General features: G+C 39.0%; 1 protein-coding gene across 10 annotated transcripts in view; it reads left to right on the top strand.

Annotated features, from left to right (window-relative positions):
- The window catches only part of cadpsa (Ca2+-dependent activator protein for secretion a), a 92,252-nt gene that overhangs the window by 30,981 nt on the left and 34,888 nt on the right, over nucleotides 1–26,383 (top strand). For all 10 annotated transcript variants that reach the window (XM_047808192.1, XM_047808167.1, XM_047808175.1 and 7 more), the window contains exons 4-13: nucleotides 2,684–2,764; nucleotides 3,339–3,572; nucleotides 5,811–5,932; nucleotides 12,545–12,656; nucleotides 13,405–13,544; nucleotides 15,185–15,251; nucleotides 20,179–20,287; nucleotides 21,292–21,504; nucleotides 25,635–25,771; nucleotides 25,985–26,172. In XM_047808192.1, coding sequence (XP_047664148.1) covers nucleotides 2,684–2,764; nucleotides 3,339–3,572; nucleotides 5,811–5,932; nucleotides 12,545–12,656; nucleotides 13,405–13,544; nucleotides 15,185–15,251; nucleotides 20,179–20,287; nucleotides 21,292–21,504; nucleotides 25,635–25,771; nucleotides 25,985–26,172 — 1,403 coding nt within the window. The remainder of the gene's footprint in view (nucleotides 1–2,683; nucleotides 2,765–3,338; nucleotides 3,573–5,810; nucleotides 5,933–12,544; nucleotides 12,657–13,404; nucleotides 13,545–15,184; nucleotides 15,252–20,178; nucleotides 20,288–21,291; nucleotides 21,505–25,634; nucleotides 25,772–25,984; nucleotides 26,173–26,383) is intronic.

Genomic DNA, 26,383 nt, shown 5'->3' with positions numbered 1-26,383 from the left:
GAGAGAGACTGTGTGTGTGTGTGTGTGTGTGTGTGTGTGTGTGTGTGTGTGTGTGTGTGTGTGTGTGTGTGTGTGTGTGTGTGTGTTCACGTGTATGTAGGCATCCTCAGGGCAGAAAGTAGGAGTTTTGGCTTGATGAACACTGGCTTTAGCCCAGCATGTGACATGAAGGGGGACATTAGAGCTATCATGTCTACAGATGGCCATCCACCCAAGCACGAAGCCGACTGTCTAACTCTTTTACCTCGCATGCTTGTAGTAAAAAAACACCAAAAAAAACAAAACAAATAACACACAAACTCACATGGATAAAGGTGTCACGTCACTGCCCTCAGACAACAAGACATCAGATAACAAGACCTAACGACTCCACTTGTTGACTGTAGGATCGCTTTAATCACATAAAGTCCAAAATGTCTCAACACTTACTCCAGTACAATGATTTAAATCCAATAACACGCGTCAATACCTTTACTAACTGTTGAGGATTAGATTCTGACGTATATGAACACAGAATAAATCCACAACAAAAATGCAAATATCAGCAACCTACGATCGACCCGCAGTTGTACTTTGTAGTCTGTTGTTGTAGATTATGCTGTTTTTTTTTTTCACAGAGACCACTAAGTAAAAAAATAAATAAATAATGGTGAAGAAATACGAAGTGCAGTTTATTACACTACACTATTACTGCTGTTACATTTTGAGCAAAAATCCTGGTGTACAATAAATTTGTGCTTAAATAGTCTGCCACTATGTTTATTAAACTTTTTTTTTTAATCTATAATTAATCCATAATTAAGGGGGCACGGTGGCTTAGTGGTTAGCACGTTCACCTCACGCCTCCAGGGTTGGGGGTTCGATTACCACCTCCGCCTTGTGTGTGTGGAGTTTACATGTTCTCCCCGTACCTCGGGGGTTTCCTCCGGGTACTCCGGTTTCCTCCCCCGGTCCAAAGACATGCATGGTAGGTTGATTGGCATCTCTGGAAAATTGTCCGTAGTGTGAGTGAATGAGAGTGTGTGTGTGCCCTGTGATGGGTTGTCACTCCGTCCAGGGTGTATCCTGCCTCGATGCCCGATGACGCCTGAGATAGGCACAGGCTCCCCGTGACCCGAGAAGTTCGGATAAAGAATGTTCGGATGAAGAAGTTCGGATTATGAATCCATAATTAACAACATAGATGACCGTGGACCCGTGAGTTGATTAACAATATATGAGGTTAATTCCGTGTTCGTTTGTTTGTTTTTTCCAGATGGATCAAATAAAGATCATTTAACGCAGATGTTATATGTACAGTATCGATATGTCTTGTACCACGGCGCTATTCAGGTCATGGATCTGATGGGCCAGAAACGACTGTAAATGTCTATAACAGTAGTCGTGGAAGTTTCTATGATAGTAGACTTACAGGTTTCTTTCTACTATGTTATCGTTTAAATCATTTACGTGGACGTCTATGGTAGACAGGTGACATTATCTAAGAATTAAATCAGTTGTAAGCTTTCCAATGCAAGATTTTTCTTCTAAGGCTTTTTCTCTCCGTTACATTGCAAGCTTTTTTTTTCTTTCATTAATTTCATGACAGGAGAAACGAAAGACTGGGGATTGAAGGATTGTTATATTTCTAGCTCCTGTTACATAAGTGGTAATAGAAATTGATTTGCTTTCTGAACTTTATTATGTCTAAAAATGGATATGATATATAGTAAAAATAGTTCTTTGATAAATAAAGAATTGTTGGTGTCGGTGAATCAGCTTCAGATGTATAACCGCACACCCTGTCGTGTTTTATTCAGTCTTAACTTCATCCCTCGTTCACGTTCACTGCTGTAATAATGAATGTTGCTCATTGTTAAAGATGAACGATTCTTCCGCGCTCGGCTTAAGGATTCGTTTCTGTCGTAGACTCTTGATGGAAAATCTTTCAGTATCAATCCAGGCTCAGGGTGAGTCAGACAGACTCCACCGCTGGCTCTCACCTTCTCATTTCCAGGCAGTGATTCATCACCCTCTAATCCATGAAGCTAAGCGTAATGAAACATGCTAGCGTATTGGTTTTATTTTCAGCCGCTTAAATATTTGATGGCTTCCTAATGAAAATGTACAGTGTAATTGATAATTTATGATTGATGGCATATGGAGGATTTATTCACTTCCGTTTCAGATCAGCTCTGAGGTTTTGAGGCTGCTTTGGGTGCAAGGGTTTCTTTAATCCTTTAATTTTTAACTCTTGAATGAGAATGTGTTGCTTTGCGATGCGTTGGCGCTCCGTCCAGGGTGTATCCTGATTGATGCCCCGATGACGCCTGAGATAAGCACAGGCTCCCCGTGACCCGAGAAGTTCGGATAAGCGGTAGAAAATGAATGAATGAATGTTAAATATTAAAGTATCTGAGCATGTTTCCTATAGTTCTTTGGGGATATCAAGGATCAAACTGTTGCTCTCACAGTCTTTCTCTCAAAAGCTCATAATTTTAAACACCAATTCCTTACTATCTCATCATATTATACCGAAGAGAATGGAATCGTAAAGATCAGTTCTCAGAGGCTTGAAGGGAGCAGACGGAAGGAACCTTCCTGCTAGAGAAAAGCTGGTAATAGGATCCCTGATAAGATTTCTTTTACGGATCAAATATCAACTGACTTATCGTTCTTTTTTTTTCCCTCTTCTTCGCTGTAGCTGGACAACCCGGACGAGCAGGCCGCACAGATCAGACGGGAACTGGACGGGCGCCTACAGATGGCTGATCAGATAGCGAAAGTAAGTGCTGCTTGGTGCGGCGCGGTGAACAGGGGGAACGTAGTGATCTGCCTTGAATAATATGAGCCTCTGTCTGTCAGGACCGTCCACATCTGCACAAGATCAAATTATAGTGACGCACTGATGTGTGTAGGAAAGAACACACTTCTGCTCAGATACGAATACAGGTGACCAATATGAGACGCTCTTAGAAAGGTTGCAGTCTTTCACATCGGTTCTGAGGTAGATGAAGCAGAATCTAATCGTGGTTGTCAGCCTACGTGTACGATCCATAAAACCTTTTAAATCAGCACACAGTGAGCCACAGCACAGGCTGTATTTCACCTAATATCGATCTCCACCCACAGAACACGCCTACTACATACGAGCAACGCGTATGAATGTGTTTTTTGACGGACTTGTGAATGCAGCCAGAGTTTATATTTTCAATAAAAAACATGTGAAATTTTCATTTGGATAAAAAAAAGGATCGTACCAAAATAACAACACACCACATTTGTGATGTTAATAAAAAAATGTTTTCCCACATTTGTGCAATATTGCTTCCTCAATTCTGATGTTTCTTCACCTCCAGGCTGGTAAGTTCCCCAAGTTCATGTCAAAGGATATGGAAGCGCTGTACATCGAGGAGCTGAAGTCATCAGTGAACCTGCTCATGGCCAATCTGGAGAGCATGCCTGTGTCTAAAGGAGGAGAGTTCAAGCTGCAGAAGCTGAAGAGAGGCCACAACACCTCGATCATCGACATGGGCCAGGAGGACGAGAATCAGCTCTCCAAGTCGGACGTGGTTCTTTCCTTTACACTAGAGGTACCATCTATTCTGTTGCTTTATATGCCAAGAAGTGAACTTACCTAGATAGCACTAAGTGACTCGGGTGTATAAATAGATTCGTATCAACCTTATTGACCAGTCTTATCCTCAAAGGGCCGGTGTGGGTGTAGGATTTCACCTTTTCACCTGATTCCACCTGTTTCATCAGTTGATCTTGGCTTTCGGTGGCCTCAGGTGTGAATCCATATGTGATTTGACACCTCTGTTATCGATCAGCAAGTGAAGGTACTACATAATATCCAGCTGAGTGTCGACAACACGGAGCCATCCAGTATATTTACCTTTATTTTACAATAATTCCTCTGTAAAGTATTGGAGTATCATAGTATCTGAGTATTGAGGCAGTATGATCCCTGTCCCAATGGACCTCTATTAGTGCCTGTTTCAGAAAAATCTATATCCATTAGTACAATTATAACTCTATGGATGGAGGCACGGTGGCTTAGTAGTTAGCACGTTTGCCTCACACCTCCAGAGTTTGGGGTTCGATTCCCGCCTCCGCCTTGTGTGTGGAGTTTGCATGTTCTCCCCGTGCCGCGGGGGTTTCCTCTGGGTACTCCGGTTTCCTCTCCCGGTCCAAAGACATGCATGGTAGGTTGATTGGCATCTCTGGAAAATTGTCCGTAGTGTGTGAGTGTGTGAGTGAATGAGAGTGTGTATGTGTGCCCTGTGATGGGTTGGCACTCCGTCCAGGGTGTATCCTGCCTCGATGCCCGATGACGCCTGAGATAGGCACAGGCTCCCCGTGACCCGAGAAGTTCGGATAAGCGGTAGAAAATGAATGAATGAATGAATGAATGAATAACTCTATGTAGATAAAAGGGTCAAATAAACCAAACTTGAGGTTATATCTGAAAAACCACTGCTCACTCAAAAGTCTAACATTTGGAGGTTAACGTTTGTTGAATGGCTGACACTTACTGTACATAATAATCTCTAAACCGGCTCTTCTTCACTGATACAAAGACTGATAGATGTAAATATACAGTAGCTCACATCGGCGGGTGTTGTCCTGTGATGCTTGTCTCACCGCAGCGATTCGCTGTTCATCTTTAAAGCCTCAAAAACCCAGGACTTTTTTTTGCTAAAAATTCATTCTTTAATCGCTTACAAACTCTCTAATGATGAAATGCCAGGGATTGGGCTGCACGTGTCACTTATCATCAAGTAGATGGAGGATTTCACAGAATTAGGTTTATCTCATTATGTCCCATCGTACGATTAAGTATTAAACATCGGAACGGCGCACTATAGGGTGCATTTAGGAGCCGTCAAAGTTAGTTTATCTGGAGTGAGATGACGGAACCATCTTAGAAGTCTTAAGCTTGTATATGTGAAAACGGGGAGAACATTCGGTTGACTTTAATCGGACCAGACAACCTTAATACATCTCCGTAACACACCAGCGCCACTGAGACACCATTACAGAGAGATAATCAATGTCCCGTATTGTCCGTTCATTCGTCTTCGTTGAAAGCGTTATTGAGCACATATACCCCGCCTATTTCTAGCGTCTGATTGACTATGATGAAGGGAATTAGCCGGTCGTCATTGGTGTGCGAGGTGTTTGATTTAATGACTACCGAGAGTTTTCAGAGCAGACAGGGAGGGATTGTCGCACATCGGTAACATCTATCACATAACCGTGTTGGTCGATGTCCTTGAGGTGACATTTTACAAGACAAAAGCACATATTACCACCTGTTTCAATCCTACAGGTGGTTTTCTCAAGAATTATATTTCCAGCATGTTGCACTGGTTGAAGTTGGGAACTTAAAATAGGCAGAAACCAGACTTTTAGAACTAGCTTTAATGTTAATTTTGTGTAATGAACAGATCAATAAAGAAATGAAAAAAATAAAGAATTTTTCACATGGACACTTTAACAAGCAGCAAGTCTCCTGGATCCCTTGTAGTAGGGGACCTTAAACAGCGTGTAATTGCAGGCAGAAAATAACATCGTGACAGTTTGTCATACCACTCAAGATTATTCTGTCGAATCATCCGGCAGAACTCGACGTCGCAAAATGTGTTGTATTGGCCTTGTAATTCTCTAGTGCAATATCAGGCATGTTCAAATAAATTGTAGTGCTAGAAAATCCAAAAATATTTTGACCTCAATTGAAATACTGAAAAATAACCTTGTGTATTGCGAGGAGTTTCCAAACTCAATATAAGGTATGATAGAGACTGCATTCTCGATTGTACTCTCAGGTCGTGATCATGGAAGTTCAGGGTTTGAAGTCTCTCGCTCCTAACCGCATCGTCTACTGCACCATGGAGGTGGAAGGAGGCCAGAAACTCCAGACGGACCAAGCTGAAGCCTCCAAACCCACGTGAGTGTCAGAAAGTTACCTACTGTTCTAAACACACATGGTATGCTGCTAAGCTCTCTCTACATTACACACTATTCATCAGACAGAATATCAGGTTGAATCAAAAACAGTGAAGAAAATGAAGGCAAATCCAGGACCAACAATCAGTGATAAAAGATTTGAGATCAGCAGGACACAAAAGAAATTGAGCATATATTTGAACTGCAATGTGCCGAAATGAAAAGTGGGCTATAAAGGTGAGCTATGAGCGTGTGATGTGAGCAGATGACGTGAATCAGACTGTGAACATGGGAGTGCAGGTGCATTGTGGGGAATGGAGTCCGGTGCGGTCGAGCTTTTAGGCCTTGTAGGCCTCAGGCTTTGTTTCTCTTGTACAGCATCTACTGAAAATATCTACAGGCAACCGTGATAAATATTTTATATATAATTAATAATTTAATAATAATCTAGGGGGGGCATGGTGGGTTAGTGGTTAGCACGTTCGCCTGACACCTCCAGGGTCGGGGGTTTGATTCCCGCCTCCTCCTTGTGTGTGTGGAGTTTGCATGTTCTCCCCGTGCCTCGGGGGTTTCCTCCGGGTACTCCGGTTTTCTCCCCCGATCCAAAGACATGCATGGTAGGTTGATTGGCATCTCTGGAAAACTGTCCGTAGTGTGTGTGTGTGTGTGTGAGTGAATGAGAGTGTGTGTGTGCCCTGCGATGGGTTGGCACTCCAGGGTGTATCCTGCCTCGATGCCCGATGACGCCTGAGATAGGCACAGGCCCCCTCGTGACCCGAGAAGTTTGGATAAAGCGAATGAATGAATGAATGAATGATGATTTAATAATAATCTACGTAATTTGTCAACTAATACTATTTTATTATTTTTATTATTTTTTTCTTTATGGCAAAGAGGACAGGTTGAGCTACTAAAACAATCAAGTACAAATAGGGCTTATATTACTGCAGTTTTAGGTTCTGTACTAGTGTACATTGTGTGTAATAGTGTAGATTGTGTGTAATAGTGTAGATTGTGTGTAATAGTGTAGATTGTGTGTAATAGTGTAGATTGTGTGTAATAGTGTAGATTGTGTGTAATAGTGTAGATTGTGTGTAACAGTGTAGATTGTGTGTAATAGTGTAGATTGTGTGTAATAGTGTACATTGTGTGTAATAGTGTAGATTGTGTGTAATAGTGTAGATTGTGTGTAATAGTGTACATTGTGTGTAATAGTGTAGATTGTGTGTAATAGTGTAGATTGTGTGTAATAGTGTAGATTGTGTGTAATAGTGTACATTGTGTGTAATAGTGTACATTGTGTGTAATAGTGTAGATTGTGTGTAATAGTGTACATTGTGTGTAATAGTGTAGATTGTGTGTAATAGTGTACATTGTGTGTAATAGTGTAGATTGTGTGTAATAGTGTACATTGTGTGTAATAGTGTAGATTGTGTGTATGGGGTCATTTAGTCAAAAAATGGAATATGAGCGAAATGGTGCGAGTTGATTTAAGGTAAGGTTTTAACTCACAAAGTATGTGTTGAGTAATTTATTCAGTCTCTCTGATGTAAACTAGCCACAGATTTGTATATCTTTAAATAAAGAGCGGTTGTTATCTCTTTCCTCATGTGCACACTGACTGTGATCTAAGCTCCTAATTTGTCTGTTGATGCAATAAGGATCAGATGAAAACTAGCACTGTACTCATTACTGCTATAGATTTAGCTCACTCACACACACACACACACACACACACACACACACACACACACACACACACACACACACACACACACACACACACACACACACATGTTCACACTCCATGCTTCTGAAGAGGAATATGTGAGAGCCAGACATCCGCTGGGAGACACACTCCGTCTGTCTGATCAGACACCTTTGAGCTTCTTCATCGATCCAACCACCACTACATCACCATAATCAAACGCAGGATTATCCATGTGTGTATGTGTGTGTATGTGTGTGTGATTAAGTGAAGAATCAAAGAGGGAAACAGTTTAGGATTAATTGTGACAAGGATAGATGGCATTTGAATGGCCAAAAAAACAGACCCTTTATTAAAAAAGTCTGACTTATAATAATAATAATAATAATAATAATAATAATAATAATAATAATAATAATAATAAGATGAAGAATATTACTGAAAAAGTAAGCTGCGTTTTAGGGGACCAAGCACCTATACTCTTTTTATCCTACACTTATTGCTTAAGCACTCACAGTTAACCAATGCCATAAACAATGGCATAGGAAGCCAAGAATAATTTGTAGTTTCACTCATGATGTGTGTGTTTTGACTACAAGCAGTGGTGGAATTCTCTGAGTGTAGGAGGAAAGGTCTGGATGAACAAATGGCCAGGAGGATGCTATCGCTGCTGCCGCTGATGCCGCTACTCTGACCTGTGGTGTTTTTTTGTGGCTACTTTGACCTGTGTTCGTGATTACTACTGCTCTGGCCTGAGGGACTATCTGCACCAAACCTTAATCTGTCCTAGAAATCTGTGGCTTTTTTTTATTGAAAATGGGAAATTTCTTGGGTTTAGATTTTGAAAAGTTCTGACTAAAATACTAGTGCCATATTTGACTTAATGGTGGCGTTGTCATCACTTGGCTCATATCTGGTTGGGATGTTCCTTAGTACAGTAGACATTTCAGCCAGAAGAAGAAGAAGAAGAAGAAGAAGAAGAAGAAGAAGAAGAAGAAGAAGAAGAAGAAGAAGAAGATAGAATAACAATAAATGTTCTATGGCAGCACACAGAACCTTCTAGTAAAAAAAATGTGAAATTCAGCACACTGATTATGGAGGGTCTAAGGAATGTTCTGGACAAATTTGGGCCAACGTTCTAGTGCCAACATTGAGTCAAATTCAAGATTTGGTCACTGCTTGGACATGTTTTTGGGTTGTGTCATTAAGAGCAGAATTAAAGAAGCAGTAACCATGTTTAAGCTGATTCACAGCTGATTCATTGCATGATGTAGGATTTTCGGTTCTCTAGAAATAAAAAAAAAACTTCTTTAGTGTTCTGTGTGTTACAATATACAAGTCACTCTACATTCAACTGCATGCATTTCGTTAATTAACGCTATTGTAAACTCTTCGAACGCCAGATCCTTAGAGGATCTGCTGTAGAGCTGCCACCCGTGTGCACGTTTGAGTGTCTCGGAGTTAATATCATTTATTTGAACGAGTGAATTAATCTCACTGAGACAGAGCTCGTTAAACACTTTGAACTCTGAGACCTGCTATTATTAAAGCAATTGAATTTAATTAGTTAATGCTTCGGAATAGACAGATAACTCTGAGTATTTTAAGTGTATTTATTGTTTGTAAACCGGTATATTTTCCTCCCATTTTTATTTTGGGAGCTTAAAGATCAAAGGGGTAAATAATAATAATAATAATAATAATAATAATAATAATAATAATAATAATAATAATAATAATAATAATAGTAATAATAATAATAATAATATTTAAAAAAAATGTACCATGAAGGATTACAGTATATTATGTGGAGAGACCCTATTAAAGTATAGGTCAAATATATTCAGTCAGTTTTATTTCTAAATGCATGACGTTCATATCAGTCCCCATGACTCTTCCATGCAGATTCCGTGCCAAGTGTTCATTGCTAACTGTAATCACTTTCTTATCATTTTAGAGACTTCATCATCTTTGTAGGCATCAGTTAGCTTGAGGATCCTGAGTCAGCCGCTTAAAGGATCTCCTGGTTGTTGAGAGTTGGTATAAGGTGTGAAGCGTCAGAAAATTCCTTACACTCAAATGAAAAAGTGTCCAAAGTTTTGCACATGCCATAAAAATGTTTTAATTCTCTCTGCATGTAAAATGTCATCAACCGGTTGCATACAACTGGTTCTTTCTAAAAAAATAAATAAATAAATACATATAAATATAAAGTTTAATAGTATCCGTAGGGGTAAAGGACTCTCCATTCAGAAAATAGACCTCAGGCTAACTGACATTTTTATATTAGAATTTCTGGCCAAAATGGAATTTCAGAAAAACATGTTTCTTTTCTAAAAATGTCACCGATTCAACGAAGACCAGAAACAGAACACTGCCATTAAATCTCTTTGAAAGCTGTCGTTTATTTAAATGTAAATCAGAAGGCCGGAGAAAAAAAAAAGCACATTGTCGTCATCACGGAGTAAACAACCTGCAGGAAGTCTGATATCACGGACACGGCGGTGGTGATTTGGCGCTCAAGTCCGTGGAGTGTTTAACCAGCTCTCTGGGTTATTTGAGTTTTTTTCTCTGCTTCAGCTGGGTATGTTTGCTATCAGCGCACTGCAGACATGGGAAATCTGCGCCAAGGTGCATCGAAGCTGGGCTCATGGTGACACGTCTGTAGAGTGTTTCTTCTTCAGTACTTAAATTCTAAGAAATCGTAAAAACAAAACAATGAGTTAGACAAGGTCAATGTTTCCACTTTAGGACAATATGTAAACTGTGAATTTGGTAGTTAAATTGATTCATTTATAATGTTAAGCACTCTAACAGTCCAAAATGTCTCTGGAATGTTTGTATCGGAGCCTAAATGAAAGCTCTCAGGACATCGACTTCAGTCTGTCCATCATCCAGTATTTCTTGTTCCTCTTTAACTAGCACTCAGTCAGTTAAACCTAGTGCTATGGATAACCCACAAACATATCCCTCCTGTGTTGTTTATAGGGTTATAAGTTCACGTCTATGTTCTGGGTTGTTCCTCATGGTATCTGAGTGTAACGTTATCTGACTTAAACACCATGTGTTGTTCAGTTTCAGAATCAGATCTGAGAATCACTTTCCTTTCGTTCTTTCCTTACCCTGTTTCCTTCATTTACCTGTGAATGTAAATAACTGACGTAATGTCATCCAAGGACAAAGAAGGCAGGCCGGGTTACTGGGATGGTGTCTAAGAATACACAGAATAATCCTGTTATCTGTTATTAATACTGATATGAAGTGTCAGATAGAATTGACATCACACACACACACACACACACACACACACACACACACACACACACACACACACACACACACACACACACACACACACATGGGCCGTGTGCCCCCAGGCTCACCCCAGGCTTTCTGCAGGGAACTCGGCTGAGAGGCGTTGCCATGGAGACCGGTCTCTCTGTGCTCAGATCCCCAGTGCACTGCTGACTGCCCTCTTCATCTCCGGAGATCACACACACACACACACACACACACACACACACACACACACACACACACACACACACACACACACACACACACACACACCAGAAGGAATATTACACATATTTCACAAACACACATACAACCTGCACATATGTACACACATTGACATACACTGAACCTATGCACACCCACACACACACACACAGGTATATACACAGAGCAGGTGTTGTTCGATTGCTGTATTGCTCTTAGACTATGAGTGCGTAGTGTGTGCTGTGTAGTGTGTGTTGTGTAGGTATGAGTTTATCACACGCAACGTCTTATAGAAACTCTGGGCCTTATATATCAGTGTGTGAGTGAAGCTATGTGTAAAAGGTTGCGAATCACAAACACACTTCCAGCATTTTAGAAAACATTTCAGTAACTGATTTTATTTCATCTTAGTATCATTTTGTGATGTTTAGTGAAGTGTTTTTATATAAAACAAATAATCACATCTGTAATGAAGATTAAATGAAAAGAAAAGGCATCCACAGTATTTACTGATCGTATTGAGTGGATATCCAGTGTGGGCATGGCTTGATATTCTAATAAGCATGTGTGATTGATTGACATCCAAGAGCCAAGATTCCAAGTGTACATCAGTTAGAGAAAACCTCTAGCTCCATCCATCCTGCTTGGAGTCGAGGCCATTACTTTTCTTTTCATTGATTTTCCAAAGCTTTTTAATACCGATGTGGAGAACATATGCGTTTGGTGGCCTTTTTTTTCTCCTGCCGCGTGACAGGCTCGGGCTCTTTTTAGAAGTAAAAATCTAAAAGTCTTGTGTTTTTGCATTTTACACACTAAGGTCTCAGCAGGAAGCTTGAGCGAGGTTCTGTTATCTGGTGTAGCAGCTTTGTAGAGAGAAAATGAAATAAAAAAGATTTATAAAGTTCAGATGCTGCAGGGAGAGCGCGAGATACTCTGACTAGGAGAAGATCAAAAGATTTGTCATATAGCACACACAGACACACACACAGACACACACACAGACACACACACACACACACACACACACACACACACACACACACACACACACACACACACACACACACACACACACACAGAGAGAGAGAGAGAGAGCTTCAGATCTGGCATCAGACTGTGGAGATAGAAGTGTAGAGGGACACTCATTAGTCACACTCATTCTCTCTCTCTCTCTCTCTCCCTCTCTCACACACACACACACACACACACACACACAAACACACACACACACACACACACACACACACACACACACACACACACACACACACACACACACACACACACACACACACAGAGAATGTATGTGATTAATGAGCCAAAATTAAGCATAATTACCAGAGTTAAGCATAATAGGCAGTCCAATAATCCCCCCCCCCCCCCCCCCCCCCTCTCGTTCTACAGTTGGGGAACTCAAGGAGACTTCACGACCACACACCCGCTCCCCGTTGTCAAGGTGAAACTGTTCACTGAGAGTACCGGAGTGTTGGCACTGGAAGATAAAGAACTAGGCCGGGTAAAACACACACACATACACACACACACACACACACACACACACACACGTTTTTCTTACTATCTTCACTAAGACTTTTTGCTGACATGCTTATTAAAACTATATCGAACCCAAACCTTAATCTCAGTGCAGTTTTCCGTCCCACACAGCAGCATGTAGACAGTGCTTTAACTTGTCACTGTTGTGTGAACTGTAACGTGTGTCAGGATTTGTTGATATGCTGAGCTTTTAATGAACACGAGGAGTTTTCTTCTTCAGTGTTTAGAAGAAGCTTATTGATATGAATGGGTATCTCTTATCAGATATAAAGGTATACAACAGCAATAAAGGACTTTCCACAAGTTGATTGAAGTGCAGTTGAACAACTGGTGTTGCTTCATTTTACCTGCTCCTTAATCCATGAGAGCTCATTATGCTTTTAGTGAATGAACAACAAAACAACACCATCCTCTAGGTCTGATACTGAAGCTATGAGTAAGGTTTTTTTTTACTTATGTGACTCAAATGATGAACAGTACTGTCTGTGTGAGAGAGATGGCATACTTTCTCTCCATCACAGAGACACTAGACAATCAGTGAGCTGAATGATGAGGAAGAGGGCAGAGTGCATCATGCTGCCCTGTGATAGCTGTTAAATAAAGTGCTCAGATAAGATCAGTCATCATCTCAAAATGCTTACTATGCATCGTGATCCTGAGATGATTTGAAATGAGCTCCAAAAAATGAATCATATCTCTTCTGCACTCAGGTTGTTTTACACCCAACTCCCAACAGCCCCAAGCAGTCCGAGTTACACAAGATGACCGTGTCAAAAGGCTGTGCAGACAGCGACCTGAAGATTAAACTCGCTGTTCGTATGGACAAGCCTCAGAACATGAAACACTGTGGGTGAGTAGGAGAGAAAAATATACTATATATACTATAGTCCTTTCCTAAACAACGCTGCTTTGACCATGTGTTGTCTTGTGCCGCCATCTAGTGGACAATATCATATAGCATAATAGTAAAGCTTCCACTAACAGAATAAATTGAATTACTGCGATTTGAATTTAAACTAAATTCAAATGACTAATCCAACAGGATTAATAATGATAAAAACAAACAATAAATATTTAGTAATCGTTGTATAATTTCCACCACTTTAATACCAAATTAAAAAGCATCTTTTTTCAACGCTTTGAGTGAATATCTGCTCTAAACTAATGCTTTTCTTGGGAAAAATATGACGCTTTTGACTGTTTATTGTGTTTTGACGCCATCTAGTGGACAAAACCCATAAACACTATAGTATGGTTACGTTTAGCATTTATCTCAAGACAAAGTGCTGTGCAGTAAAGTTTGTCTCTTTTAAGCAGCCATGATGACAGATAAAACAATATTAACCAATAACCAAAGAACAAATGGAATAAAACAAAAATAAAGTATTATGTATAATATATTAGGAAAAACACACTTAGGTTGTGATGCTATAGGAAAACAATCCAAAGCTGTGATGATGTAATGAGGCTCAACATGTAGCAGAGTAACTATAAATTGATTGTTGACTTATAACAGCATATCCCTGAAGTGTTTTATTGCTCTTACACCACCGCGATTTGCCAATAAATACAATTTTCTATTTATTAAAAGACAAACCATTCTGCTGTGTCCTGTTGATTAAAATACAGCAGCTATAAACAGTCATTCCCTCACCAGCGTCAATTTGTTTATATTTCTTAAAGTATATATTATAATACAAACAAACAAATAAATAATCGCTGCATGTCATGCTACCATTTAGACCATGAAGAACAAAACTCTGTGTTCTTAAAAAGTGCTGAAACCTTGAGACTTTATATCCAGTAATATCATTTATAAATTTAATTTGTTTACAAATGTGTGTTTTGACTTAAAAATGCAATAATTTAATATGGATATAATATAATATAATATAATATAATATAATATAATATAATATAATATAATATAATATAATATCGTGTTCTGGGTATATCTTAATAAACAAAAGTATTTTATACAAATGGTAAATACTGAACGTGTTCAAGCGTGTGTCCAGCAGAGGGCAGCACACGCACACGCACACGCACACGCACACACACACACACACACACACACACACACACACACACACACACACACACACACACACACACACACACACACACACACACACACACACACACACACACACACAGACTGTGTTTTGTTGTGCCAGTAACTCGCACGGTTTTGCAACAAGCACAGCAATTACGTCTGTTATAACACACATAAGAGTTATATTTGAAAACTGGGTCCAAACTGTGACAGCTGTTAATATCCAACAGTCAGCTTTTCCCCTGTGGTTTGCCCTGAAGGGGGTGAGGAGAGTGGAGTGTGTGTGTGTGTGTGTGTGTGTGTGTGTGTGTGTGTGTGTGTGTGTGTGTGTGTGTGTGTGTGTGTGTGTGTGTGTGTGTGTTTGTGCGAGGAGTGTGCAGTGTTGGCTTGTTATCTTACACCTGTCTTTACACCTGTGCTGTGATTGTGTGCAGATACCTTTGGGCCATTGGAAAAAATGTGTGGAAGAGATGGAAGAAGAGATTCTTTGTCTTGGTACAGGTATGTACTGAGCTGTGGATTTCCTTTCTTTTTTTTATTTAACACTCGAGTCTGTGTGGATAAAGAGTGAGCCTGTGTCCTGCTCCTACTGCCTACTGTCTCAGGTTCATCTCATTACAGTGTCATAAGGAGAGCAGATCTCCATCTACACTGAGTGATGAAAAGTTTAAGCATTGAGGAATGTGGTTGCAAAAAACATGATTATTTCTTTTTTATTTATCAATGAAAATATCAATTGATTAATTAAGCAATTAATTAATTAAGTAATTCATTACTATTTTTATTTATTCATTTGATTTATTCATCTTTATACTGCCCAAGGTTACTTAACAAATACTTACTTAACATGATAACAAATCATAATAATAACAACATTATTGTAATAATAATAATAACAATAATAATAATAATAATAATAATAATAAGAATAATACTTTATTATTATTATTATTATTATTATTATTATTATTATTATTATTATTATTAATAATAATTTTTGTTGTGTGAATTTAATGTTTAGCATATACCAGTATTTACAAAGTATGTACCACAAAATAAAATTTATTCATACTTAATCATTATTATTATTTTTATTATTATTTCAATAATAATAATAATAATAATAATAATAATAATAATAATAATAATAATAAAAAGAAACCTTTTATTGTTGGTTAGTATTTATTCTTTTCTTTTTTTTATACATTTTTTAACTTCATTTTAAATTTGTTTTATTCAATTTGTATACTGCCACCCAACATCCTTCTACAAATACATTACCAGGAACAGAAATAAAACTTTTTAAAGAAAAATATTTTTAGATTTTGGATTAAATAGAAATGTATGTGTATATAGTTTTTATGACTTTGATCAAACATAAAGCATCTAAAAAGATTATTACAATAATTCCATCTAAATTCTGCACATGCCTTTATTCCAAGAGTTAAGAGCTGACAGTAGAGTGTTGTAGAAAAGCAGACACAGCCCACACACACACACACACACACACACACACACACACACACACACACACACACACACACCACACACAGCCCACACAGCCCACACAGCCCACACACACGCGCTGCTGCCACATGCTCCCGGCCACATGTTCAAAAAACTACTGCTACAGTTGACTCTTGCATGTGTGTTTGTGTGTGTGTGTGTGTGTGGGGGGGGGGGGGGGGGGGGGGGCAATGCAAGTGGAAGCATTCCAGCATATTTGTGAGCATCCCTGTACGTGTGGAAGACATGCGTCACTGTGCTCTTTCTACTGCTCTACGTGGTCCTGTATATAATCTGTTTATTTTCTGTTTTGTTTCACACATCTCTCTTTTTTCTGACAGTGTCTTCTGGTTTTTGTCAGGATGGGTCTTGTGGAAGCGGTCTGATGAACGTGTGTTACTCCATCTGTCACTTAAACGTGGGGTTTAAATGCTGTAGAGACTGACAGAGATGAAGTGGTTTAGTTTTAGGAATAGGAACATCAGTAAATATATAAATATGTATAAAATCTATATTTAAATCAATAAGTGATCCAATACAATAGGATCATTTTAAAGCCAAGTACATTGTAAAGCCACGCCTCCTTTTATCCTCATACAAGCCCTGAGGCCACGCCTTTTTCACCTTTATGTGACTGACCAGGAGATAAGCTACACCTCTTCTATTACACACACCTTCTTTATCGTATCAAAGCCATGACTCCTTAATTGTACAAAGACCACTTGTGTTTAATTACACAATGGCCACACCTCCATGCCTTCTTTCCTGTGACTGACAGCTACATAATCCACATCTTCTTTCCATATACTGACAGCCACATAGGCCACACCTCTTTTACTGTGACTGGCAGCCACATAGGCCACACCCCCTTAGCAGTAATGATTAACAAGTGGATTATTGCTCAGCTCTCTGGCTGTGAATCTTCTCTTCTGGACCTGCACTCACTCTGCGCTGTTTATATCAGGTCAAAGACTCTCATTACCATTAAATTATTCTGAAGTGTTTAATTACAGGCTGTGTGGAGCAGTTACAGCCCCACCTCCGAGACACTGGCACGACCACTGGTGCACATGTCACACAGGGCAGCGTTTACAAGAAAACAGCAGCAATAACAGACTTAGTGTCAGGAGTGGAACTGTAGGAATAGAATTTTTATAATTCATTCATTTATTCATTTCCTACCGCTTATCCGAACTTCTCGGGTCACGGGGAGCCTGTGCCTATCTCAGGCGTCATCGGGCATCGGGGCAGGATACACCCTGGACGGAGTGCTAACCCATCACAGGGCACACACACACTCTCATTCACTCACGCAATCACACACTACGGACAATTTTCCAGAGATGCCAATCAACCTACCATGCATGTCTTTGGACCAGGGGAGGAAACCGGAGTACCCCGAGGAAACCCCCGAGGCACGTGGAGAACATGCAAACTCCACACACAAAGCGGAGGCGGGAATCGAACCCCCAACCCTGGAGGTGTGAGGCAAATGTGCTAACCACCGTGCCCCCTAGAATTTTTATAATTTCGGAGGAAATTTTTTATAATATATTTGATTTGGTTCTCTGAGCATTATGAGTCTCAATTGAAAAGAAAAGAAAAAAACAGGAAAGCGTAAGATGGAAATGTAAACAGCTCTGTATCCTTTACTTTTTTTATTTTTTGTCTTCTTTCAGTTTCTTCTTCTTCTTTGCTTCCTTGATTGTTCTACTTCTTCTCCATCTAGTCATACTTTTTATTTATCGTTTCCTTCTTCTAGTATTACTTCCTCTTCTTCTCCTCCTTTCCAGCACTCTGTACTTCTGCTCCTGTGTGGCTTTGAGCTCCCAGTGGCGCTGGCTAAACTGAAGGCACAAGGCAAATATTTATGATGCAAAGTGAAGTCTAATTATTGTGCAGTCTGGAGGCGATGCTGCGGAACAGCTGGCTGTCTAACCTCAACGACACACGCTCACTCACCCACACTCACCCACACTCACACACACACACACACGTGCACACACACCCCTCTTCTTCTGTCTCTTCTTCTCTTCATAACATAGTGGTTTGCTCACTCAGTCTTGAGCCTGTGAATATGTTAATGCCTGTGAGTGACCAGGGGCGTCTCTTCTCAGCCAGTAATATCTCATTGATTGCAGCTCGCCTACACTCCTTTTTTTCCTGCTTGCTTTCTCTCTCTCTCTCTCTCTCTCTCTCTCTCTCTCTCTCTCTCTCTCTCTCTCTCTCTCTCTCTCTCTCCCACGCACATAACAATGTCGAGGTCATTTAAAAGGCCCAGGCATACCAGGCTAATCAGGGAGCCAGAGTCATTTAAAATCCTTTAACTGTCGGTTTGACAGCAGGTCAGCCGAACACGGGGAGTCTCGAACTTTAGCGCCCCGGTGTGACGGAGTGGGGGAGGGAGGGAGGCTTAGCGGGAGGAAAAAGGGTGTACAATGTCCCCGAGGCACCTGGTCACTGCAGAGACAGTCTGAGAGCCAGGAGGCAATGCGAGCCCCGTCGTCACACACATGACATTGAATTGATGGTGTCACTCTGAGTGTAGGGTGAGAGGGAGACGCCACTTACAGGGCGAGTCAGATTGATACGCACGGCCCTGATATGACAGAGGAAGGGCTGATGGGAGACGGTCGCCTGGCTCACATTCACATTCACTCATCCATCACTCAGGTTTGATTGGCAGGATTTAAGCCAAGCTCCTGATCCATGCCCAAGGTGCAGAGACGACTCTTCTCCACTAAAACCCACCTAGTAGAGATGTAACTAAATATGACTACATCAACTGAACAGATAACATGTTCAATAAGTGATAAACATTTTTATATTATTTTATTTCTCAAAGCATCTGGTGGAGACTTGATTTGGACATCAAGCTGGAGCTGGAGCATTTTTTCTCTCTTCATTGTCATGCATATTGCTATAAGGAATCGATACCCTTGAGTATACAGTAACTGTGTAAAAGGGTTAGCATTACATCCTACATGCTAGGTGGAGTGCTAGCTTAAATTTCCAAATTCCTAAATATATAAACTATCATTACATTATAAACGGTGTTTTTATTCTTTCTATATCATTTGAAAGATCAAGCTCTCGAAACCACATAAGCAAATTCTACAGAGAAAGCTAGCTAATCTAAATTCTTAGCATTACATGATACAACCACATGCTACAAACATGCGTAAAATTTGAACCAGATATAAATATCGGATCTGAGACGTCCATCGGCATCCATTAACTAGGCAGTTTTGGCGAACAAGTAGATGTCTATATAGGTTTTTCGTCCTCTCTGTTTGTATTTTGGTCTATATCTGAGTTTGACAGCTTGTAGATGACCAAATTCTCCTTCTCAGCACTCATTGTGTTTCACAGCATGGCAACACCATGTTCACCACGTGCTTTTCTGATTGTTTTGGCTTTATTTTCTCCTCCACATTTGTGTGGAATCTAACACCAGAAACGTCTCGGTTCATCTTGTTTCTCGTTCATCGTCTTGTTTACAGTTGATCAGTTTCTGCATCATTGCATACCGTGTGCCACAGCTTGGCTCTCTTGTAGCTGAAGGCTGCTCTGGTGTTTTGTTTGGAGTTCAAAGTTTAAAACTTTTCTGTTACTCACATGTCTTCCTGTCTTATTTTTCCACAAAGGATGTGGACGCTGGTGTAAATGTCTTATTTTACCAGGTCGTTTATATAGATTGTTATTATATACCTTTTTCGGGTTCTTTTACTTATTTCCTTTGTTATCAGTTTGGTGCTTTTTTGTTTACGTTCCTGTTTGAGTTCCTCCAAACGTTTCCTCCTCATGTCCTCATTTCAGGGAGTTTTTCCTTACCACGTGCTTATTACTGATCTAAACCTAACGATGTGTGAATATCCCACTGGGATAAATAAAGTATTTATGTAACTATCCATTTCTGTAGGTCAGTCAGTACACCTTCGCCATGTGCAGCTACAGAGAGAAGAAGGCAGAACCTGTGGAGCTTCTTCAGCTGGATGGATACACTGTGGACTACACCGATCCTCAGCCAGGTGACTCCAACCAGTCCATCTTACAAACAGTCAAAACAAGGAGAATTATTATTATTATTATTATTATTATTATTATTATTATTATTATTATTATTATTTGAATTAATAGTAAATAATAATAATAATAATAATAATAAAATTGTTAGAATTCTATTTCATTTGTGGTGGAAATTTAATTGTTTAAAACCCCAAATTTTGACCAAATTAATTCTTTAGAATTTCGTAACGTATTTTAATTTTATTTTCATTTATTTGTACTATTTTAAAGGGCTTCTGTATACAGATGTGTGAATATTTATGGCTGAAATATTAAAAAATATGAAAAAAAAAATTTTCATTTGAATTTGATTTGAATTTGAATTCTTTAAATAAATTACATTTTTTTGTCATATTTTACTAAGTGGATATGTCAGGTTTAAACTACACACTCATTAAACCTGTGAAAAGTTGTACATGTTAATATATTTTGACTGGATTGTGGATTTCTCTTCATCAGTCCCTCTGCATTAATGCTCAGGGATTTATTAGTCTCAGTTTAAACCCAGTGGCTCTCAACATGAAGACAAATGTTGTCTTTACTTATTAGAATTAAAACTTGTAAAAGTCTTACACAGATCTGATCCATTATTTGTTCTTGTATAATATTAGTTTGTATATATGACTTTTTAATAATAAATAAATACATTTAGAATTCTGTGTAATAAATATATCTAAAGAAATTCAGGTTTAAAGCAAATAATAAAAAAATAATTAATGAAATAAAATACACAAAAAATTCTACAATTTATTTAAAACAGTTTAGACAAGACTCTATTATGTAATTATTATCACTATAATTAAATATTAATATGTAATTGTACTAATTAATAAAAATATATTTTATTATTATTATTATTATTATTATTATTGAACAAGCAAAAAAATAATTAGTTGAAATGAATTCTTATTAAAGGAAATTAACAGTTATTGTGATTTTATTATTTTCTGAATGTTTGTTGCTGCAGGTTTGGATGGAGGCAGGACTTTCTTTAACGCTGTGAAGGAAGGTGACACTGTGATCTTCGCCAGTGATGATGAGCAGGACCGGATCCTGTGGGTTCAGGCCATGTACAGAGCCACGGGCCAGTCGCACAAACCCATCCCTCCCACACAGGTTCAAAAACTCAATGCTAAAGGAGGAACAGCACCGCAGCTCGACGCTCCAATCTCACAGTTCTGTGCGTATTATACACACACACACACACACACACACACACACACACACACACACACACACACACACACACACACACACACACACACACAGGTTTTCTCACATTTTCTATCGTGCCATTGGATCCAACTTCATTCACTGTGAGAGAAATAAAATGTGTGTGATGTGGAGTGAGATGAAGACTCAAGTGACTATAGTCTTTCTTTCTTTCTTTCTTTCTTTCTTTCTTTTTCTTTCTTTCTTTCTTTCTTTCTTTCTTTCTTTCTTTCTTTCTTTCTTTCTTTCTTTCTTTCTTTCTTTCATTCTGTCCCTTCTTCTAATTTCTTTGTACAACGTGTGTACATGTGTGTGTGTGTGTGTGTGTGTGTGTCTTCAATCTCTTATAGCTTGATGCTTTTCCTCTTCCTCCTTTCCTCCTCCTCTCCATCATGACATTCCTTAAGAATGTTTTATTGTTTTTTGATAGATTTCAGATATAAAACACAGGACTTTGTTAACTGCATATAAAGCTGTGCTTTTGCACTGTATACTCCCCCCTCCTCCCTTTACACACACACACACACACACACACACACACACACACACACACACACACACACACACACACACACACACACACACGCACAATCAGGCGTTTTGTCATCCGATCAGAGACAAAGCAGCGCAAAAGGAAATGTTGGTGACTTAATTACGGTGATTTTTCTCCAACTGTCGCAGTTGTGGATTTATTGCTCTAAATGAATTCATTGAAACTACTGGTTTGCACCTCTCAGCAGCTGGTAATTACCGTGTTAAAAGTGACACCGCATCAATTAAACAGTGTCTTTACAACCTGATTATTTCTGGAAGCTATCAGTAGAATGTTACCAAATAACTACTTGCTGGTTCACACCGTCTTTCTCTCCTCAGCTACCACAAAAAGAAGGACAAAAAACATTAGATAAAGATTACACTTTTCTAACTGCGTCTCAATATTCACCTGTGGCCTTTTTGTTCTTTTTTGTAAATAAGGAGCTTTAACATAGCTTTGATAATATCACATCGCAATAATCCTAAAGATATACCTCAGGTGTCTTATTTAAAACAGGACTGACCCATTCATGTATTAACCTTCTATCTATCTATCTATCTATCTATCTATCTATCTATCTATCTATCTATCTATCTATCTATCTATCTATCTATCTATCTATCTATCTATCTATCTATTTATTTATATCTAATCTAATAGATTTTTTTGTTGTTGATTTTATTTTTCTCACTGTTTAAAAATATGGAATAATTATATATATATACAGTATATGGAATAAATAAATAAATAAATAAATAAATAAATAAATAAATAAATAAATAAATAAATAAATAAATAAAAGTAAGGTATAATTATAATCCTCTGAGACTGGAGACTCCTTCCATAAGCTTCTTCCTACACAAAACCTCACCACATCAATGTCTATACAAAAGTATCCACACCTTCTGACCAATCAGAATAGAGAATTCGAATGCACTGTGATGATGTTTTACAAAGTTATTGTTTAATTAGATTCCGACACACAATAAAGTTTAAAACCAAAATGAAACTCTATAACTGATAGAAAAGGACTAAAACTCATATAAATGTGAATGAATGTTGAACGCACTTTCTTTAAACATTTAACATTTCTGTCTATAAACTGTCCACGACTTGAACAGCTATTGGTCGTAAGTGTCACCATGAGTCACGGCTGAAATATATATATAGAGACAGAAATAGCTCAGCGCTGACAGAACTCGCCTGTGTCTGTGTAGGCCGGTGAGGGCGGCCATATTAAACATTGGGGGATTAATTTAGAACGGCTGTGATTAAACCTGGCCTTGTGCTGTCACTCTTTGCTGTTTCTCTTCCTCTCGCCTTACCTCTTCACTCGCAAAGAAGCTTCAGCGCTGTCACTCGGTGCCTGTAGCCTAATCTCAGGCTCTGTCATCTTTTGTGTGTGTGTGTGTGTGTGTGTGTGTGTGTGTGTGTGAGGGGGTCAGTGCATCCAAAAGGAGAAGTGCTAAATAGCCCCAAATGTTGTAGCGTGGATTCGACTCTTCTGGAGCACAGATCTATAAATGAAGAGCATCCCATCAATCAGTGTCAGTTCAGCTCTGGCCTGCTTGTCCGAAGCTGACTAGTGTCATGGTGTGTTACTGTCCAGAGCCGTGCCTAACCTCCACTAACGTCAACCCGACATGACAAGCTCATATTCAGACACATTAGAGGGACACAATGTCACCTTTTTGACTTATGGGTTCACGCAGACGCCATTGTTTCAGCCTGGATGAATAATGTTTCATCAAATATTAGAACCTTTAAAGATAAACATTGTCAGATTTTCATGTAGCAATAAGACACACAACCGACCGATTTGAAAAAAAAAAAAATTTGGTGATTAGAAGCTGTGTAATTAAAGCAAATAATTTTTTAATGATTAACTTCCATCACTTATCAAATCATTTTTGAAGATTTTGGATTTGTGATTAGTTTCATTTATCATGGAGCACACAAAAAAAACCCAAATCTGGTTAGAACTGATGAATTTTGTATTTTCTGATCTACACGACACGCTAAAGGAGACGTTTCTTATGTCATGTGCTCATGAAGTAAGTGGTGTGTCGCAGGCGTGTAACTCTTAACAGGTGAGGGTTAAGCCTTGTTCTTGCATTCAGATGTAAAGCGTAGACACTTGGTAGGCCGCAGACCATGAATGGGCACCGGCCTGCAGTATGGGCTTTAAGCTCTGTCTGAAATGGTGCATTAGAATGAGAATAGCCCCCTGAGCGGACTGGATTAAGCCACCGGGTCCTGCTTATTTGCCAAGGCCCTGATGTAATACCTAAGCCCACTAACCAGGGAGGAAAGTGAAAATGTGTTGTTGGATTTATTTAGTCTCCTTAATGGACAATAGCTGCATGGACGGGGGATAAGGAGGTGTGTGAGGTGTAAGAGGGGGGTATTGGTTGGGCCTGTCCCTGAGCGTAGGTTAGTGGCACGGGGTTGTTTTAATTAGACCGACCCTGAGGAGGTCCAGGGCCTGTGGGCAGCCTGCTGAATGGAGCTGGACTGTGTCGTGTATACGAAGAGGCATTTTGGGGGCTGAGGATTATCAGGAGCAGCCAGATTGAGAAGTTAGATGACTAACGACGGGTTTATAGATGATCAGGATTATCAGTCGTGAATAGGGACGCTGGAAATGTAATCTCTGGAAATGTACAAAATTATCTGCAGGTATACACCATTGTGTGTGAGTTTTTAAATAGATGAAATATAAAAACAATTTAGATGAAATTTGGTACATAAACATTTATAGAGGTACAGTACATGTTAACATGAGTACACATTAACATACAATTACATACTTTCGTTAGTGTTATGTCTTTTTTGTGACACCCGAGTCATGTGGTAACACGATGATTATGTTCAATGTGAGGAGATGTAGATGTTATGACTAGCTAAAGTCACCTTTAACATTGTATCGTCAACATTACGTGGCTCTGATGATCTTAACCATATTTATGACATGTGAAGCTTTTATAAAAATGTAGACCGTTATTTTGTTACTTATTTTATTATGTTAAAGTTTTCAAGAATTATCTTATAAAAAATATACAGTAATTATTTGATTTTACTCTTTTAAATGAATGAAATGAATTAAGTTTCATTTTGAAAATGATTCATTTATAAGAGTTGGTTTAAGTGGCTCATGAATCTTATAGTGTGAATTTATTTAATTAATCTATTGAGAATTATTTAAATATATTTATTTAAATGAGAAAACGTATTTGCTGAGTGATTTTAATCTACGAAGTTATTTATAATGATTAGAAAATTGTTTATTAAATAAAAAATATTACTGACAGTTTATCAGGTATGATTATTTTACTATCTTAAATTATAAGAAAAAAGTTTTTGTTAATGAGAAAAATTAATAATTTACACTCAAAGACTTATTAAGAAAATCTTTTGATTGCCTCAAAAGTGTGCTGAAGGGTCTTTTGCTAAAGAATGTGTTCTCTCCATCTCCCCACACTCACACACACACACACACACACACACACACACACACACACACACACACACACACACACACACACACACACACACACACACAGACGCAGACCGTGCACAGAAACACGGGATGGACGAGTTCATCTCAGCGAACCCCTGTAACTTTAATCACGCTTTGATGTTCGAGATGGTGCAGCGTCTCACGTTGGACCACAGACTAAACGACTCCTACTCCTGCCTGGTACTCGCACACGATTCACTTTGACTCAATCACAAAATGATTCATTTCCACTTGATTCACTTCAATCCATTCAACTTTGTTGTAATGCAAATGACATTAGCATGACATTTTTTTCTCTCCTGTTCATATTAGAATTAAGAATTTCTTGTATTTATACCTCATGTCAGAAAATTATTGACTCGTCTGACTCGTCCACTCTGTCCTCCCCTGCAGGGTTGGTTTAGTCCTGGTCAGGTGTTTGTCCTGGATGAGTACTGTGCCAGAAACGGTGTACGGGGTTGTCACAGACACCTGTCTTACCTGAGTGACTTGTTAGAGAGAGCTGAGAATGGTGCGATGATCGACCCCACGCTGCTTCACTACAGCTTCGCCTTCTGTGCTTCACACGTGCACGGCAACAGGTAGGATCTTCTCGTTTAGAACACATATATTTCACTCTCTCTTTATCACTAGGCTTATTTGAAGAATACAATGCATAAAAGTGTGTGTCTAAAAAATAGATGAAAACTGCCAACTGTCCCTTTGAAATATGCATGAAAAAAAGATCTTTTGATTTTTTGTACTATACAGTCGACCTTTGCGTTTGGATAGACATGACTGACACCTGGAATC

The sequence above is a fragment of the Tachysurus fulvidraco genome, chromosome 2, assembly GCF_022655615.1.
Source record: "Tachysurus fulvidraco isolate hzauxx_2018 chromosome 2, HZAU_PFXX_2.0, whole genome shotgun sequence".
Lineage (NCBI taxonomy): Eukaryota > Metazoa > Chordata > Actinopteri > Siluriformes > Bagridae > Tachysurus > Tachysurus fulvidraco.
Note: the sequence above shows the minus strand (reverse complement) of the source record. Positions and strands in the feature narration are given on the sequence as shown.